This window comes from Apus apus, chromosome 1 (assembly GCF_020740795.1).
Source record: "Apus apus isolate bApuApu2 chromosome 1, bApuApu2.pri.cur, whole genome shotgun sequence".
Taxonomy (NCBI): Eukaryota; Metazoa; Chordata; class Aves; order Apodiformes; family Apodidae; genus Apus; species Apus apus.
Genome location: NC_067282.1, coordinates 99,080,971 through 99,101,188, shown reverse-complemented (window position 1 = coordinate 99,101,188; position 20,218 = coordinate 99,080,971). Strand labels below are relative to the sequence as shown.

Genomic DNA, 20,218 nt, shown 5'->3' with positions numbered 1-20,218 from the left:
AGAGAGAGATAATTCGGTTGTTCAGTCAATCTGTGAGAAACTATACTTCTGTAAATAGAGGCTTTTATTTACTAGTGCATTAAGCATGGAAGTACCCTGTTCTCTTCTTTTTAAAGCTATAAGCCTAAATATAGAGAGTATTGTTTATCTTTTGGACTTTTTGCATAGTTTGATTACAAACAAATCTTACTGCCATTATGTCTCATAGCTTAGAGGAGTCATATTTCTTACAGTAGTTATTTTTGTTATAAGAATTTTTTTATATACACCAGTAAGTCTTTGCATTCATGCTGCTATGATTGGTCTATTTATCTCTAAAATTAAGATGTTTAGAAAAACTTCAAAGCCCTCAGAATTTGATTTTCCTGCATCTGTCAGTGAGGACAGTCTTTTGAAAAACATACTTTGAAAAACATAAGAAAAATCTTCCCATTAATTGATTTGACATTCCGTTTTTCATTTACGTAAGTGGGCAGTTTTGGCTGGTGGAATCCTTCAATCCATACCGTTTGCTAAATCTTTTTATACATGTTTTTTCAAGTTCAAACTATGTTGTGAATTTTGTTAATTAAGAGAAGGTTTCCCAACTTAGTAGGCAGAGTAGGCTAGACTAGACCCAGGAGGTGGGGAAGGGCACACTGCAAAAGAGGAGAACTTTGAGGGCAGGGAAAACTGCTTACCTTTCCCACCCTCCTGCAAATATGTTCCCACAGTTATGAACATAATTCTCTTTGAAAATCACCCATACAGCTTCCCCTGACTCTTGTGAAGCCTCCAATTGTTTCAGATTCAGTTTCCCCAAAGGTAAAGCTTCTGACTCAGGCAACAGCCCCAAAAACTTCTCTCCTATTTACATAGAAAGAAATATTCAAGAAAGTTCCGGTGAAACACCTGAAGAAATGGTGCCAACAAATTAAAATGGGTTTAACCCCCATATAGTTACTCTGATTAAGAAGTGAAGAGGTTTTCGATCACTGTCTGGCTCAGTACTTTGAGTTGATTCACCTTAATGTGCCTATATGTTTTCATATACACAAGACCTTGGATTCCTCAGATCATGTTTCAAGCCCTTCAGAGGAAATAAGGGCTTGTCTCCCCTAGGGAGCTATTGTGAAATACGTTGGAGTATGAATTTAAAATGCAGCAGTTTGCCAGCATTAACCCCTCATGTGAATGCTCTGTTCTGCACAAAGAATGCCTAGCAGCTTAATTTAATCCACTCTACTAAAATTAAGATAATTAAAAATAGATAATAAATAGTTCTTCCCATTTTAATATTTAATATTTTTTTTAAAAAGGCTTTTTAAACTTCAATTAACTGTACATTATCTGCAATGGCAATACAAGCCTATGGAGTTTCACTTGTTTCCCATTTCCTCTCCCCAGTGTTTTGATTTCGTTGGAAGCCAAATCAATTCCTTGTTCCAGTTCAATGTGTTGCCTTACAAAATTGTGCTAGCACAGCAGAGAGGTTAGGGGGTTAAATTACTGGGGACTGAGAGGAATACTTCGAATTGTGACTGATGACAGTAGGTAGTTGCTTGACACCCTGTGTTACTTGAAGAAGATGCAGTGTGCAGTCTACTTTCACTCTGCAGGTGTGGATTTCTGTGGAGTGAGGCAGAGGCTAATTAAGGTTTAGTCCCCCTTGTCATGTAAGTACTGACTCGTGGCATTGTGTCCGTAACAGCTACTTTGGTTTAATCATTATGCACCCTTCCCATTTCTGGTAGAATTACCTGCACTGCCCTTGTGAGTAGGAGCAGATAGAAGTGAAGGGAAGGGAGAAGGTAAAAATATACAAAAAAAATAAATCAACAGAAACACATTAACAGAAACATCCCAGCCCCAAAGAATGGGATGGCCTTCACTCAATTAGTCTAGACAGACTTTTCAACTACTAGATGATAGGTGAAAATTCAGGACCTGGTTTCTGTGGTGAATGCTGCATAATGTTCTACATTTTTGTAGTGGATGTAATTGTGTCTGTGTTGGGGTGAGTTAATTAAATGCTACTGCAATATTTACTGGTGACTGTTTGGTTTCTAAAAACATTTAATTCATGTTCCTGTCAGTTGGTTTCCTGCCAAAACCATCTTGTCTTCCCCATGCTTCTATTTCGTTTTTAGGTGACCTTCAATAACCCAGTGTGGTTTTATCAACATGTTGCTATTCGTGCCTATCCTACTGAGGAAGAAACTGTTATAGATCAGAAGAAAGCTGTTTATTGTCACTGGAAAGGTAGTTCACATTAAAAAAAAAAAAAAAAGTCAATTAAAAAAAGTATTTCATTACAGTGTTTCTTATAAAATTCACTTAGTTCTACATACTGCATAGAAACTTGTGAGAGAACTTCAGATATTTTTTCATCTATCTTAAATAGTTGTGGAAACAATTCTATTTTAGGCATTACAATTTAAGTAGAATAGTTCCTATCATCCATAGGATTGAATCCCAGTTAGTCTAAGTTGAGAAGTGCCAGTACTGAACAAGGTTGAGTTTCCTCATAATTCTGCCTGTGATTGATAGTTCCTATACCTTCCAAACAGACTTTTCACTTCTATTGTACAACTCAGGATCAGGATGTCTCCCTCACAATAAACTTTGATGGTGAGCTTACTCTGTGCTTTCCCTCATCTGTTCCCTTCCAATCAAGGGAAGGACATCTATTGCCATCCTAGTTTTTCTCAACTCTGTGGTAAGGAAGAGCATGTTTAATGTGTTCTCTATATTGCTGACCACCTCTTGTGTTAAAATTTTTGTCCTGGCTTCAAAGGTGATGTTCTGCCCTTGGCTCTGTTTGTAGAAGCTACATTCCATTGACAGTATTTCATAGGAGGTGCTTTGATTGTTCGAGTAAGGGCTAAACTATGGACTGCTATTTGATTTGCATACCATTCAGCCTCAGATCTGCAAAGTATATGAGCAGAACCTCTCCAGAAGACGACTTTCTGCTGAAAAAAATGAGACAATTCATGAAACTCTTGTCCTGAAACAGATAATTCTGTGCTTGCTTTAAGCCTGTCAACTTGGCTGTCTTGTAAAATGCATCAACAAAGTCCAGGTTTTATTTTAATCCTCTTAGTGAACCCTTCAGAGATGTCTTTTTTCAATTTATGTGTTAAAGTTACTTTTTGAGTTAGATATTCTCTGCAATGATGACAAAATGCTATTAGTGGATGCAAGGTGACATCTTATTCCTTTTCTTTCTTGAGATTAGCTGACATATGCACTGTTTTTTAGCTTAGGAACTCACTCCATTGACCTGATCTGAATCAGAATCTGTAGTCCTTAGAGGAACAAAAATCACACATCAGTGTGACCATAGCTTTAGAAAATATAGCTCATTAGGACAGATGAAGGGACTCTGACTGTACAGCTTAAATAACAGAATGTGGAAATGCAGAAGGAAATTAATATGTCTTCAAATATGTTTAAGAAATGCTCTGCTGTTAGGAACAGTGGAATCGTGTTCTCTATGTCTGTGCTAGAAAAGATGAGTAATGAGCTGCAGTTATAACAAAAGAGGTGCAAGCTAGGAAAGCCATTTTAATAGGGTATTTAAAAATTCTGTGGCTGTTGCCTGTTGAAATTATAGAGGTTGTCTATCACTGAGGAACTGAGAATACCTCTTTTGAAACCAGCTCCTGGATTTTACAGTGTCTGCTATAGTCTGTGGTCTTGACATTCAAAGTGGTGAAAGTTACATGGATCACCAGCTAAGTCCACTGTAACAAGAGAGGTCAGAGGTGAAACCAGTAAGTCCAGATAGCAAGTCAGAGGCAGGGCCAGTGAAGTGCTAGCACTGCACAGTGTAGCTACCTTTGGAGCTGCTAATAGCAGCTCCCAAGCCAGAGAGAGCAAGTGGAGGGCCCAGATGAGACCTCTCCCTGCTCTTTCGCTCAGCTTTCACAGATGTGTGATGGAAGCTTGGACAGCATCACCATATTAGAGCAGACTTCAAACACAGGCAATTATTCTCTTAGATGTATGGGGTGAAACTTGCTGCAGAGAAGGAAGACTAGAGGCTGGTCAGGGCAACCAGAGACTCTTGGTGTACTTGAAGCCCTGGCAGAGTTCACGAAGGAAGGATGTAAGAGGGAGATTCAGTCTGATATTCTGTATATGACGTTCTTAATATGGCATTAAACAGAGGTAGAAATCTTCATGTTGCACTAGAAGAATAGTAACTCCTCCATCTTAAGATCTAGATATGGGAGCTTGTTGTTTTGTTATGGCATCTCCTGATCAGAAGTATCTTGTACACAGTAGAGACAAAAGAGACACTGGTGTTCCAGTTTAATCATTGTAGACAAAGGGAGGTTTTAGGATTTCCTTTGTCTTTTAATAAGAAGTTTAGAGTTCTGTCTGTTTACTAAGTATGCTAATCTGGAGCTCAGAACTCCTTTCCAGGAAGTTGCCTGTATTCTGCCTGTTGGAGTGGATGTGAGTTGCTATCAAGGCTATTGCATTCTTCTTCTACTTGGGAGAATATCCCAATGAATAATAGAAATGGAACTCATGATGCACCTACTTTGTTAAATGAATTAGGCAAATTATTTTTGTTAAATGAATTGTATATATTAATTTCTGACCTGTCCTTGAATTTGATTCACATTATTACCCTTATCATGCACCATCCACAAAAGAACATTTTTATCTTTCCCTACCTCTTACTCTTGAATTTGAATTTATTCCTCTTGATTGTTAAGTCTTTGATTTGGTCTAGCCTACTTTTTCACCTGTCTAAAAAACAGCTATGCAAAAAGCTGCATACCTTTCTTAGGTAGATGAGAATGTCTCATGGCTACTGCTTCTTCTGTGATTGAGTAGGCTATTCCTTCACATCTGCCCAAAACTTTCCTCCTGAAAATAGTTGTATAGCTCCCTTTACATCAATATATTAACCTCCATGGGATTTTCCCCTTATGTGTCACGTGTCAATAGCCAGAGCTTTCTACTTGTGCTGTTAAAACTTGCACTGTGTCCACAGTACCAGACTGAGCTCAAGAGATCTGAGGACAGTTATTTATATGCAAAGATTATATATATAGATTACATGCAAGCTGATTGCTTGCGGTTAACCACAGTGTGAATGTGTATGTAAAGATAAAATATGTAAAGACTGAAGAAAAAAGAGGTCAGTAAGCAAAGTTCTTGGAGATGTACAGTTGACAACTATTCACTACCCCATCTAGTTCTCCTGGTTCTCCAAAGACCACGAAGACTGCTGGACTTCTGTGATGCAGAGGGACAACACAGAGTAATAGTAATGCGTGTTATCTCTATTCTACTGTCTGAACATACATGTGGAGTCAAAAACTTTGATACATGAAGGTGGAAAGTGTAGCAGCATGCTCTCTCTGGTTCAAAACTGACATTTTTGTAAGAGGGACACATGACCAACATGTCTTGAAGAATTCTGATTACTGACAAATAATCTGGCTTTAGCATCAGTATTTGTGGAGCTAAATGTCACATGATGTTTGTAATAGTACCAGTCTGGTTTTGGTGTTTGGTTTTTTTCCTAGAGGAAGCTTTTGTTTTTTATTTCTAAAAGTATAACAGTAAGACATAAGTATGTAATAGCCTTTTCTGTTTCTACATAAGAAAGAGTACAGTATTCACATGCAGCTTTTTTTCTGTTTGCTTTTAATTGATAAGGTGTATTTAAAGGCATAAGCTATGGGATCATTTAAGTATCCACACACAAGAAAGAGTTGTAGCATGTCCTACCTGTGGAAGAATGTTCTCCAATAACACTAAGTTTTTTGATCATGCAATGAGACAAGTTTCAGAAGATCGTTAGTGGACATGTGCTTATTTCTGTTTGTATTTCAAATGTATTTTTATTTAAGGTGCTTTGTGATAATGTGCACATGTAATTTCATAATTTTTTTCTATTTCTCGTGTAAGTTCTCTCATAGAAGTTCTCTTGACTTAGCATTTCTGATGAATTAGGGTAATGAAAGTGAGCACCAGAGCACCTTAGCTCTGTGTTTCACCAGAAAATCACTTCCATTCCCTTGGCAGCTGTGGCATCGCAGTTCCTCTCTTCCCTTGGTGCCCATGGTACAGCATGACACTCCACTGACACTGGGAAACTACCTGGGAATGGGAGAGACTTTTGATCATTGGAGAACCTCCACAAGAGCCAGCCTTGGATTGCAAAGTCTTTGCAAGTAATCTCAAGGATCATTTAATTACATCAGGTCAAAAGGCAATTTTTTTCTCTTCAGCTTAGCTTCTCCAGTAAGAATGTACTTCACCAGAACACTCCCTACCTCAACTAAATGTGCATTAGTTGGCAAGCTTTCCTGCATGGAAAGGGAGAGGTGATTGTTCTTTCTGATTTTAAGTGCTTGGAACATATTTAGGAATTGTAGATGTTTTGGCGATGGAAAGTAGGTGCATTCTAGGTGAGCTCAGATTTCAAACTATTAATGTTTTGAGCAGATGGTTATTCTGTATAGGATAAAATTGAGTTACTCATAAATAATCCTTTTCATTAAGACTGAACTAAATTTTCTTCTGAAGAGTATCGGTAGTGAAAAAGACTACTGAAGCTGTCTCAACACTGTGTTAGTTTATTCATGAAACTGGCATGGTTATTAATTAATAAATCTTTCATAAGTTATTTGTATTGCCACTAAATCATTTCTATTTAAATTGGGAACAAATATTTGTTTGCCAGAACTGTCAGAAACATTTTGCCAATGAAAGGCTGCTACAAGATCCCATGAAGCGACATAGTAAGTCACAACTTTTTGAAATAAAACGTAGTTTATTCAAGGTCACCTTGTACAGCACAGGTTTGATAAACTACAGAGTTATTGTAAGTATCATTATATCAGCTAAGAAAATTAATATGTGGAACTAGGACAACTGTGTTACAAATGTTGGAAAGTAAGAATATCATTGCCAGTCCCTCTGAAGCATGGGAATTCCCTTCTTCATGCTTTCAGATCAGAAAGTTTATGGGGCTTTTCTGTTTTGCAGTAGCTCCCGTGCAGATGCTTGTTCCTCACTTGCATCTCTGTTCACTTGCTTTCGTGACTAGGGGCACGGTCAAAGCCAAAGCTGTGTTTTAGCTTGGGCTGCAACTCTGCTCACCATGCAGTGCATAATCGCTGCACTCAAATGGTGTAGTCCTTCACTGACCTGACCACAATCTCCCTGAGGTCTCCAAATTGTTCCCACAAGTTACACTACAACAGCTATGACTTGGTGGGAAAGAATCCTACAGCATCTAAGCACAAGGAAACACATGTGATATTGCTGTTGGATATACAGGAAATGTAGAAGCTGAGAGGCGGGTGGGTCCTTGCTTTGGGAATAGGAATATTTGAACCATGTAGCCAGACCTGGGCAACAGTCATTTAGGTTGTATAAACATACAGGTAGCTTTGTGCAGACTTGCACAGTCAGGGTAGATTATACTTTCTAGTTGCATTCTTAAGGAAACATGATTTTTCACTGCCGGCAAGTCAGCGCATTGATGCTTAACATCTATGCCTTTGATTTGGTGCTTACTATGAGCTAACAAGAATGCCCATGTTGGTATTTAAATGGCTTTATTGACATCCATCTCACTGAAATATTTTAAATTTTATATTTTATATTATCAAATAGAGAACTATTTTTGTATTGTTTACTACTGGAGTAGTTTTAGCCCTTTGTCTCAAGCTGAGTTTGGATAGAAACTGGAAATAAATACCAATTAATTTTGTTAACTAGTTAAGCAGTTTAAATACACTCTTGGTTGGGGTTTTTTTTGTTTGTTTGTTTTGTTTGTTTGTTTTTGTCGTTGTTTGGTTGTTTTTTCCCCCTTTTTTGTTTTGTTTTGTTTTTAAATTAAAGCATAGCCCAGTAAGATAGATTTGATAAAGTACATGGCTAACTGAACTATTTGTTTCTGGTCACTGAGGCTGTGCTTAAACCTTTGTGAATTGTAAAATGTGCCTGGCTGTACTTGTCCCCTGATAATTCAGACTGTGCTCTGTTTGCACAGCCAGGGAAAATCACAAGTTGGCTGGACCTAGGAACAAGGATGATGTGAACCTGTGTCGTGTTCCCATCAGCCCAGCAAAAGAGCTGCAGTGTGAACTTGGCTGGGAGGGATTCCTGGGTCCAACTGTTTAGGCACAACCTAAATCCTTCAGATATTAGAGCCAGTTACTTCCCTGGTTCATGATTCAGCTTTCTTAAAAAATTCTGGCAACATACATGTCTGCATGTCCGTGCAGACTGCCAGTGCATTTGTGATATTTTCAGGCTCTTACCCAGCGTATTTCATAACAGCTTGCTGGTGTAGATAAATATTGAAATTTCCTTTTAAAGAGCTTGTCTATGTATACATTATTCTGAAATAAGCCATGATGTGAATGCAAATGCTGTAGGTATTCTGAAATCATTCCCTACTTGGACATGTTTACATGCCAGGCAATTTAAATAAAATGTTGGATACTCCCATGCCAAGAGACTGCTGAGCTTCACTGATGGATTTTGTGGATTAAATTATTACAGATTAGTTTTCCACATGAAGCTATTTATTTTAGGGAGGAAAATAATTAATATTTTTTCCTTATTTGAGACAAACTACAAGGAAAAGTGCCTATGCAGGGAGTGATTCCAGAATAGCTACAGTACATCCTATTTACTTTCTTTTTTGAGAAAACAAGAGCACTTCAACTACATGTTTTTCTTTGGCCACTTGTAAAGCACTGGGCTGATATATGATAATGCGTTGTTTCAGTGTCCTAAATATAACATATTTTGTCTACAACCAAAACTTCCTTATTGAGACTCTTCCTACTGGATGCATCAAGTTACTGATTCTTATGCATCAAAGGAAGCATATGCAGCAAAGCAATTTTTCAGCATGTTACAGTTCTGCCTGCCAATCTGCCAGGGGTTCTCCCCTGTTCCAGAGTCAGCAGAGCTAACCTGCGTCTCAGCCACTGCAGCTCATATTCTGGCAGTTTAGCAAGCACCTACCACTATCATGCCTAAAGGAGGTATATCCGAATGTGAAACAGGGAGGTGGAGGACAGACAGATTCTTTCTGCCACCTTCTTAAGAGTGGTAATACCTTAAACACTGAAAGTAGGTTTGTCAGTGCTTGTCTGTCGGAAGGCCTCCAGACAAACATCCACCTTTTAGAAATCCTCCCAAAGTGCCAAAAGGCAAGACGATAATCATCCTTTTTGTTAAAGTCTAGAGAGTGAAACATGATCCTCTACATCTTTTCCCCTTACTATCTGTTTTTTAAAGTAACCTGAAACATTGTAAGATTGGCCATTGTTTCACTATTCTCTTTATTGTATATGCATTCCATTTTTTTATTTTTTTTTCTTTGTATATTTTCTTCCCAGATGTATTATAAGCTGTTAGTGTTAATAGGATATTTTGTTCTGTTCTTTGTTGTACATCATAGCAGACAATGTTCTGATGAAGTCATGATACAGAAACAAAATATCTTTCTACTGTCTTTTGTAGTTAATCATAGTACACATGCCCTTTGTGATATGTTATGCAAAAGTGTCTCCTCACTGGAAGCACACATCAGATTCTGACACTGTGATGAATGTCCTTTCCGTTGTCACCTCTGTGATAGTGGGTAAGAAAATTTGAGGCTTGTAGCTATATAGCTTATAGAACCAATTTAATGTTTTAGATAAGAGTGAGTAAATAAAGAGAAGCTTTCAACCACAAAAATAATCAACTCTTCAATGAAGAAATCTTAATAGATTCATCTGCTGTTCATCTGCCTTCACCTGCTGAGACATAGTTTATGCACTTCTAATGCAAATGGAACTGATGTGTTAAAAGATGAATTTTCTTGGAAAGATTTTGTATACTACAAACTTATCATCATGATAAGTTGAGATGTGTAGCACTAGTGCCTTAAACTGTGGGTTTTTTCCATTCTAAATTTCTGGTGCTTGCTGGGAGAGTCACAGTCTTCTCCTTTTTGTGATTTTTGTGCCATAGCCTTGCTATACTTTTTGCTGTCTTGCACTCATTTTTCTGTGGTGGTTTCTTTTCTGCTTTCACCATGTGATGCCACGGAGCAGTGAAATAATATTAAATGGATATATGAGCACTGGCAAATTGTGTTCAGCTTTGCCAGAGAAAGTGAGAGATCTAGCCTTAGTATGCTGGAAGTGGGATAAAGTGAATAAATATTTAAGTAATTTTGTATTCACACTGTGAGTGGACAGAAGGGAACAATCTGAATTTCTAGACCAGAGAGGATTAAGTCACTGATCAATAACGGACAAGAAATTTATCTCTGTGAATAGAAAGCGAGGGCGATGCCTTGCAACACAGTTGTGGAAGAATCATCTAGATTTGGGCATGGTATGGATGTGTGGGAAGAAAAAGGGATTGGAAAATGAAATCCAGAGCACATCAAAGAGAGTCTGTACTATATCCCCTTTTCACAGGTGAAAAAAATCAGGTAGAGAAGCAATTTACACATATTCCGCTTTCACTTGTTGTTGTCAGAGCCAAAAATTACTACCTCCCAGTCCTAAACATTTACCACAAGACTACTCCTCTTTACTATTATATCTACTATTTGTTTTACCTTGTTTTCAGCTTCAAGAATGTGTATGATCTGCATAAACATGTTGAAACACACAATGATTCAGATGCCTACAGCTGTGATGTTGAAGGATGTGGTTTTACTTCACGGACTTCACGAACTTTGAGAGAGCAGTACAAGAGAGCACATGTGGTGAGTGTATTAAATCAGAGAATAAAACACATTGCCATAAATGAGACTACAGTTTCAAATGTATGTGCATTTAGTTCCTTGTGAGCAAATTAAATGCTTCATTTTTGCATCAAATCAAGTATTTATTTGCACACATTTATAGGACTCTTGCAAGTATTATGCAAGTACCTGACTCATCCTTGCCTATAGATTTTTATGTGCTTACTTAAGTGGATGCAGTTGCATACTGACAGTCTTGAACTTGGGCCAACACTCGCCCTCCCCTTTTTTATTTGCTTGTTTTTTTGTTAGGTTTTTTCCTTTTGTATTGTTTTTTTTTAACCAAATACACTTTAAAAAAAAAAAAAACAGCAACCCATGCCAATCCCAACAGCAAAATCTTTCAGGGATTGAAATCCCATTTCACCTTTCTTCTCATATCGGTACTCCATCCTTAAAATGAATTTGTTAACTGAAAATAGGGAAACCGTAAAGTGTGTAAGACTTAAATCACTTTTAATTGGGTGAGTCTGGCCACAGCTTTAAAATACAGTTTTGGCTGCTATAGTTCATGCATGCTTGATGCCTGTTTCTTCAACTTTCTGAGTTAGGAACATAGCTATGTTGTAAAATAAATGTATTACAGTGAAATCTGTGTGTCCTTCTGCTATTGGAAATACTGCGGCCTCATTGCAAAGATCACAGCAGGTGAAAGCAGGGACTGAGAGAACGAAGTACCCCCCACTGTGGAAGAAGAACAGGTTTGTGACCATCTAAAGAACCTGAAGGTGCACAAGTCTATGGGACCTGATGGGGTCCATCCACAGGTCCTGAGGGAGCTGGCAGATGCAGTTGTTAAGCCTCTGTCCATCATGTTTGAGAGGTCATGGCAGTCTGGTGAGGTTCCTGCTGATTGGAAAAAAGGGAACATAGTCCCTTGTTTTTAAAAAGGGGAAAAAGGAAGACCCAGGGAACTACAGGCCGGTCAGTCTCACCTCTGTGCCTGGCAAGGTCATGGAACAGATCCTAGTGGAAAATGTGCTAAGGTACATGAAAAATAATGAGGTGACTGGTGACAGCCAACATGGCTTCACTAAGGGCAAGACATGCCTGACCACTCAGGTGGCCTTCTACAACAAGGCTACAGAGATGGTGGATGGTGGCAGAGCAACTGATGCCATCTACCTGGATTTGTGCAAGGTGTTTGACAGTGTCCCACATGACATCCTGGTCTCCAAACTGACAAGGCATGGATTTGACAGATGGACCACTTGGTGGATAAGAGATTGGCTGGATGGCTGCATCCAGAGAGTTGTGGTCAATGCTCAGTGTCCAAATGGAGGCAGGTGACAAGTGGTGTTCCTTGGGTCGGTACTGGGACCAGTGCTGTTCAGCATCTTTGTTGGAGACATGGACAGTGGGATTGAGTGTATCCTCAGCGAGTTTGCTGATGATACCAAGCTATGTGGTGTGGTTGACACCCAAGAGGGAAAGGTTGCCATCCAGAGGGACCTTGACAGGCTGGAGAGGTGGGACAGTGCCAACCTCATGAAGTTCAACAAGGCCAAGTACAGGGTCCTGCACCTGGGTTGGCACAACCCCAGGCACAAACGTGGGCTGAGGGAACAATGGCTGGAATGCAGTCCTGAGGAGAAGGACTTGGGGATTGTACTTGATGAGAAGCTCAACATGAGCTGCCAGTGTGCGCTGGAGCCCAGAGAGCAACTGCATCCTGGGCTGCATCAAAAGAAGCATGGCCAGCAGGGCCAGGGAGGTGATTCTGCCCCTCTGCTCTGCTCTGGTGAGACCCCACCTGGAATACTGTGCACAGTTCTGGTGCCCTCAGCACAGGAAAGATACAGAACTGTTGCAGAGGGTCCAGAGAAGGGCCACCAAGATGATCAAAGGCCTGGAGCACCTCTGCTATGAAGACAGGCTGAGAGAGTTGGGGCTGTTCAGCCTGGAGAAGAGAAGGCACCAGAGAGACCTCATAGCAGCCTTCCAGTACCTGAAGAGGCTACAGGAAATCTGGGAAGGGACTTTTCACCAGAGAGGGCAGTGATAGGACAAGGGTTAATGGTTTTAAACTGGAAGAGGGTACATTTAGGTTAGACATCAGGAAGAAATTCTTCACCATGAGGGTAGTAAGGCACTGGAATAGGTTGCCCAGGGAAATTTTGGAAGACCCCTGCCTGGAGGTATTCATTGCCAGGCTGGATGAGGCTTGTGCAGCCTGGTCTAGTGTGAGGTGTCTCTGGGCATAGCAGGGGGTTGGAACCTGATGATCTTTAAGGTCCCTTCTCCCTTCCAACCTTAACCATTCTATGATTCTATGATACCTGCAGTATTGATGACCAATGCAGAGAATTTCCATGTTCACTGGGTTCTTTATTCAGACAAGTTCTAAAACCCACAAATTTTAAACATTTTATGAAGCTAACTTAAAAAATGTTTTCAGCTAGTGTCGTTTTCCCCTTTTCAACTAAGAATTATATGTGCTATTTATATTATGCACATAAATATTTCAGCAGATTCTGTAGTATAAGCAAACCACATGCTCCATTTTAGGACAAGAAAGTCCAGCAAATAAGATACAAGTATGATGAGGTATCTCTTTGTTACATGATGTATATTTTATAAAAACTACTTACTGGAAGCACGTCTTGCAGGTGCTGCTTCACATAGAGTGTCTATTGTTTGAGTGCCACCTAATGAATAGCAATCTAATCCATATTTTAATTGCCTACATTCTCAGTTTTGGCAATCTAGACATTACTCTTTTCTGCTGTAACTGTTATGTTTGTAACTTGTATTTTCAATTTTATTATCTTAGATACAAAGAAGATGATGAGGGTCATAGGAGATTGAATTTAGAGGTATATAATGTCGTACTTTGGCAAAAGTTGATAAAGCAACACCAATGAATGTGAAGGAAACGCTAGTAGAAATGGAACTGGGCAAGGGAATTAAAATAGCTTTCTAGAAAATCAGCCTTTTCGTGGATTTTTACTGTGAAAAGTATACTCTTCAGAAGAGGTTTATTTTTTAAAACAAAATATATTTCAAAGTCATTACTTTTATCCTTATCAAAACTTGTATATAATGCTGTGTTTTCTCAGCTTTCATGTTGAATTATTCTGATGTGCTTAGAGAATACATGCATGATAAACACAATATTATGCACATATAATACTTTCATTTGTAGCCTTTTGGAGAAGAAATTTCTAAGTTCCATGTGTTCATATAGCATATATGTGTGTGTATTTATTTATTTTAAAAATATAGCCCGTGGGGAAAGTGTTGAGTCAATGCATGAGACAGACAGTTTGAGCTGGTAGGTAAAACATCCCATTTTTAATTGCCCCACTATGCTGTTTATTAGAAATCAAATAACAGCTTGTGAGATGTGTATTTAAAAAAAGGATTTTTTTGGTGGGTTTCTTAGCTTTACTTAGTGACTTTAAAATTATTTCAAGAGTTACTAGAGAGACTATCATTACAATGAACTTTTAACTTACAATATATTGTTAACTGAATACATTTAAATAAAAAAGGTTGTGGCAAAATAAAACAGTAAAAGATGTTAATAGAGCTGACTTTAGGATTTATACATCATTTCATATAATAATAATTTTATATTTATTTATTGGGTACTGCAGGTACAATGACAAGAAAGTACGTTAATGATGTTGTCAGCATAGCTAAATGTGCCTAAGTATTTTAATAAATAATTCCACATATCCACAGTTATTCTGACCTGTTAGGAAAAGTGTTTCACAAAGACATTCCTTTGATTCTTTTGTAAAGGGCATAGACAAAAAGCCTGGTGTCTTTCATCACAGTAAAAATTAATTACAGTTTGAAAGGTTTTTTTTAAAGCTAAATGAGCTGTCCAGCTGATTGGCTACTACACACCAGTGTGCCTGGAGGACTCAGAGGCATTCTTAGAGCAGGGCTTGCTGTGCCACTTGGAAAGCAACTTCCAGCACATACACAGAGCAGTGCTGCATCACCACCACTTACTGAAGGTTCATTCCTTCACACAGACAAACTGACACTGAGACCCCAGGACAACCAATCAACCTGCACAAGAGTGACTCTCCAGCCAACCAGAATGGAGTTTCAAACTGGGAATAGTTTGAACCAAAAACAGGCCATGCAAAATTGAAGTGAGTTTAAGATTCCAGGGTGTTTCTGTTTGGGAGGATTTACACTGTGCATCTTCTGTAGAAAACTGTCTCCCCTGACCTGGCCCTTCATCATCTGACTACTGACCGCTCTTGCATGTGAGGTCTGTGGGGCCATGAGAGGCCTGTGTGTGAGGCTAGGGGAAGGAAAAATACATTCCCTCTTGTCCCCACAGCTGGAAGAGCACAGTGCTCTGCCCAGAGCCCTCACAAATGCCAGCAGGAGAGGGTGAGGAGGTGGTTTCAGCACAAACAGTGGGGTTTGCTGGAGAGAGCCCTAAGTAACGCCTCTGATGGTCCACCCGTGCTCAGGCAGCAGTGCTCACAGCTGCTGCAGCCTGACAACCCAGACCAGGTTGTCTGTGATGTTCAGCAGTCTTGTCCAGAGAGAAAAGAAACTTAACACCCCTGTCATAGGCATAGGCAGATTAAAAGCAATGGCTGCAAATATCTCCTTCCATAGCTGTCCACCTTGTTACTGCCTTGAAAGTTCCTACTTTGCAGGCAGCTGAGATCTTTGTGTTCAGGTTTTAGTATTATTAAATATTCTGGGCTGTAATTTGTGGCAATTCATCTGATGTTTCAAGAGCAGTTGAGCCATTTGCGCAGTGGGGGCAGGCCAGACAGATGTGGGTGGCAGCCTGATTTTAATCTGCCTTTGTACGTGAATCAGAGACACGGCATTTTTAATACTTTACAGTACTGGTAAAACTGACTCACGTTTCTCTGGGCACTGAACAGGTACCACTATAGCCTCTGGGATTTCCCCTGCTAAATATCAAAGGCCTGCAAAAAACAACAGAGGTGTTAATGCTTTCTAAAGAAAGAGTCCTTTATAATGGAAAGTATTAGTCAACCAGAATCCAGAGGAGTCTTTTCCAGATCCTTTACAGGGAAGTATTTTCCATCTATTTTTTACCAGAAGCCTCCAATCCAATATCCAGCAATTTACTCCTTTGGGCAGATCCCCATACCTGCTTTCAGAGGTTGCTAGCTTCAGTGCAAGCTGTACCACAGGTACCAAGATTAATTTACACAAAGCCCATTTAGGACTTCACAAGACAGGTTTAAACATGGCATCATAGGTCTGTACTGGAGCTCTGGAACCACACTTGCAGGGCAAGGGTATGACCTGCAAGTTCTAAATTGCCACAACTTTGTGTGAGCCTATTAAACACATTTTGGGAGACAAAATCAGCTGCAAGGGCAGATGCAATGGGATGATAATTTATTAATGGAGACCTATTTTTGAAAATCATATTTTAAAATAATTTCCCTCAGTTATGCTGCTTAATGCCAATCTAGAGTTTTATTCTACTATTGGTTAGGTACCTGTTCCATGTTATTGTTATTCAGTGTTTGCATTCACACGAGGGCTTTGCAAAGCTAAAAAGTTACATCCATTTTCTTGTCAGTTAACTAGTTTAGAATTTACATTAATATATTAGCTTATAGAGGCTTTGTTGGCACCTGTGTATTTACTAGGCAATAGCAGTTACTGGCAACGGATTTCAAAGCTGGCTTTTCAGAGTCTTTTTCTAATTTTATGTTAAGATGTGTTATATTAGCCCTCCGAGATCCTGGTCTGCATCTACCAAGCATAAAAAAATATCCATGTGAATGAACTTGGGTGAAAAGAGGCTTTTTTTTCCCTGCTTTTGTTCCCAAATTGTTAAGTGTTCATGCTAATTCTTTGTACTGAAATAACTGTATGTAAATCTGTGCTGTTCTGAAAACTAGGTGGTTGTTTTTTTGTTTGTTTCTGCCTAATTTCCGCGGTGATTCTGCAGCCGCTTCCCCCCCACCAAGAGCAGCCGAGCGCTCCCCGGTGTCCGCGGACCGAGCGGTCCCGCTCGCCCCGCCGCCTCGTCCCGCCGCAGCCGAACAGCGGCGCGGAATCCACACTTTATTCAGCGCCTCCTGGAAGGGAGAAGTTCTACGAGAAACGAGACTCTATTTGCCGGCATTCGTGGGCTCCAGCTTGAAAAACAGCTTCTCCCCGTGCACACCAGGTGTGAGGTGGACGTGAGTCACTAGGGACTTGTTCTGATGGAGCCCGATCATCAGATAACGTCAGCTGGCGCGGGTCCACTGGAGTCTGGAGAACCAGCAGAACGTCGAACTGCGGCTCTGGCACGGGACCTTCGTGGATTTCGGTGGGAACGGACTAGCCCTTGGCTTTGTGGAGGCAAGGAGGAGACAGCTTGCCAGGCTGACAAAGAAACCCTTTGATAATGACCTCGGAGACGGTGCCCTGCAGCTCAGCTCACAGCAGGGAAAAAAACGTACCTGAAACATGAGGGTGTCTGCCAAGAAGCAAAGCAAGATCCAGCTTGAGGAAATCATGCAGAACATTTTTTCTGTTCTCAGAGGTCTGAGAACAAAAAGTTGAAAGCTAGGCATTCTTTTCCTCAATACCACAGAACTGTGTTAGTCATTCACTGCTTACAGAAATGTGATTAATTTTTATTATTTTTTTTTTTAATTAGTACTTTTTATTTTTGTACAGGCTATCATCTTAAACAGGGGAAGAATGTTAGCAAAAATAATCAGTAGTTTCTAAGAAAGCCATTGTGAGAAAGCACAGTATTTGTCTTTTGGAAAATAATTCTCAAAATTGGATTATTAAGCACTGCTATTATTTTGCACGGCGCTTAAAGTTTAGCATCTGGGTGAGCAGTGGTTGCCCTGATCTGGGTTTTTAGCATATAATTCCATGAAGTCATGTGCAAAGCAATCTGTAAAGCCTACCTAAAGCCCCAAAACAGTAATTTTCTCCCTAGATCACATAAAAAACTGGCTATATTCTGTTACTGTCTCTACAGTGAGGAACTTGGGTGATCTCCAGCAAATCACGAAGTGCCTCAGTTTTCTGCCTCTAAAGAAGAGTTCTCAGCTTTACAAGGAAACCACAAGATTTTTATTAACTTGTATTTTGATTTGTTCAGCTGTTACGGTCACAAGCATTAAAACCAAGCTGATAGAGGCCCCACCCTGCCTTTAATTCATGTCTTATGTTTGTATGTTCAAATCAATTTCTAAAGGAACTGACTTGGGTGCTGAGCAGGCAGCGCTGCCAGTGCTCAGAACTAGCAAAAATTCATGCACGTGCCTGACTCTTGGGCACTGGGAGCAGCCCAGTTGGAGCACGCAGTTGACTTCAGTAGGATTACCTACACTGGACTTTTTATTTATTTATTTATTTATTTATTTATTTATTTCTGTGGAAAAGTTGGTTTAAGAATTCCCACCTTCTCCCTACCACTCATTTCCACCTCCACACCACACTTCTCAGTTGTTTGCTTGAAATGAGATCAGCAAGGAACTTCAGCATCTGCTACGATGCGTAACTATGGCCCTTTCATCACCGCCTTCGGAAGTAGTTTCCTTCCAGCTTACTTGCCTCCCTTTCTGTTGACATTAATGAGCAGCTGGTAAGGCAGGCCAGCTTTCTGATCTGTCTGAAAACTAACCAAGGGAGTTTTTTTCAAGTGAGATCACTGAGCTGATTCAGTTACTGTTCAACCACGTGAATTCGAGTACAACCGTGTGAATATTAGCGTGAATAAAAAAAAAGAGGGGATGGCAACCTCCTTCAGAGACAATGCAGTTTAAGTTGGCTTAAGTATGCAGTATTGCACCTTTTGAGTATAAAAAATAAGCGCAGCTTAAATGTTTGCAGAGTTGGGTGAATAGATGGATTTAGGTTTTATCTTTTTGGAAAGCTGCACGTTGCAAAACAGTGCTCTTTTGTATCAGCTTTAAGGCTATTACATAGTTGCCATCTGCTATTTATTCACAAAATCTACAAGCAAAACATTTTAGTTCTAACATGCAGGACAAAGGTGCCCTATGACCTGCTGAAGCTTCAGTTTGGTTGACTACTAACTCTCAGAAGGATTTAATTAAAAAAAAAAATATCTAAAGCACTGGATTAAATCCTGTTCTCTGAAAGGACTGAAAAATATGGCAAGACAAGAAAAGAGGGTAAGAAGAGTTTCTTTGTGTTGTCCCTGCTAATGTTCATGCATGGGAAAGAAGGATTAAGGCTCATTACCTTGCCACATAAAGATACATTAGCTTGGTTTCACATGATTTGTTCTCAATAAACCTAGTATTGATGGTATTAACTGTTGTTTGTCAGCCTGGCTACGTATTAGCATATTTTATTCATTTGTTTATTTAAGGTAGCAACCTGACTGCTCTTTAATTCCCTTGCCACCTTCTTTTTCTGCCTCTTGAAGACAAGCTCTTCTGTTGCCCTTTTGCAGCCTTCTCACACTTCACCAACTAAAAGCTCCGAGGCTGGGCAACCAGTTCTCTGAGCACCTTAAAAGGCGGATTTTATTTAGGACCAGCCATTTTCAACACTCTTAAATAGAAAATTCGCTTAGATGTGCTCTTTTCTTGTTATATTCATGAGCTCTCACTCCTCTGTTGCTGGTATTTGCTGAATTAATTCTCAAAGCACAGTGCAGGTGGGAGGTATGCAATCTACTTCTTGCTTAAATTCAACTGCCAGCAAACTACAAGTTGGGTTTCAAGTAATTCATTTAGTTTTACAACTGTCACCATTGTCCCAATGAAACAGGAGTTTGAATGGTAATGTATCATGAGTGGATTAAAATATTGGTGAGCTATTGGAACTAAGTCATGCACATCCAAGGCCCTGATTCTCCAAATAGGTTCAGCTTGAGCAGAGCTCCTTGAAACCATAGCAGCATGTCCAGGCCAATCCACTCAAAGCTGAAGTTCCAAATCAAAGCAAGCAACAAGTTAGAATGATAGCCGGGAGGAGGAGGCCAGACAGAGGTATATTGTTGGGTCACACAGCTGGCCCTAGGGCTGGTCTATACACACAGCTACTTTTTATGCCGGACTTATTTATGCATAGACGTTCTTATTCAGAGAAAGCAATTGTTTCGTTTAATCCAGAGCAAATTAAGCAGGAACAAATCCACAAGGAATAAAGCCCTAAGAACAGACTTGATGTCCCATGTCTTCTGAAAATAACTAAATGTCTCTATACATTCTTTTTAAATGGAGCTTTGCAAAGACGGGACTGACTACTGCTGTTATCCTAGCCTTAAAACACATTGTCCTTTATCTGTTGCCTAACCTGCCAGATTAAATGATCTAGCCTAGAACAATCAACTGGGGTCTGATATTCGGTATAACAAACACAAGCTTTATTAACCTTTAGGCATGTGATAGGTGTGAAGGTCTTGATGCCGATCAAACAGCCTCTTCGCTGTCACGTGAGCTACCAAAGGGTGCAGACGCCTTCCTTCCAACTGCAGCATCTCAGTAA

General features: G+C 39.7%; 1 protein-coding gene across 1 annotated transcript in view; it reads left to right on the top strand.

Annotated features, from left to right (window-relative positions):
* The window catches only part of PRDM15 (PR/SET domain 15), a 64,173-nt gene extending 53,238 nt beyond the window's left edge, over nucleotides 1-10,935 (top strand). The window contains exon 25 of the mRNA XM_051629104.1: nucleotides 10,603-10,935. Coding sequence (XP_051485064.1) covers nucleotides 10,603-10,620 — 18 coding nt within the window. The 3' untranslated portion in view covers nucleotides 10,621-10,935. The remainder of the gene's footprint in view (nucleotides 1-10,602) is intronic.
* The last annotated feature ends 9,283 nt before the right edge of the window (nucleotides 10,936-20,218 follow it).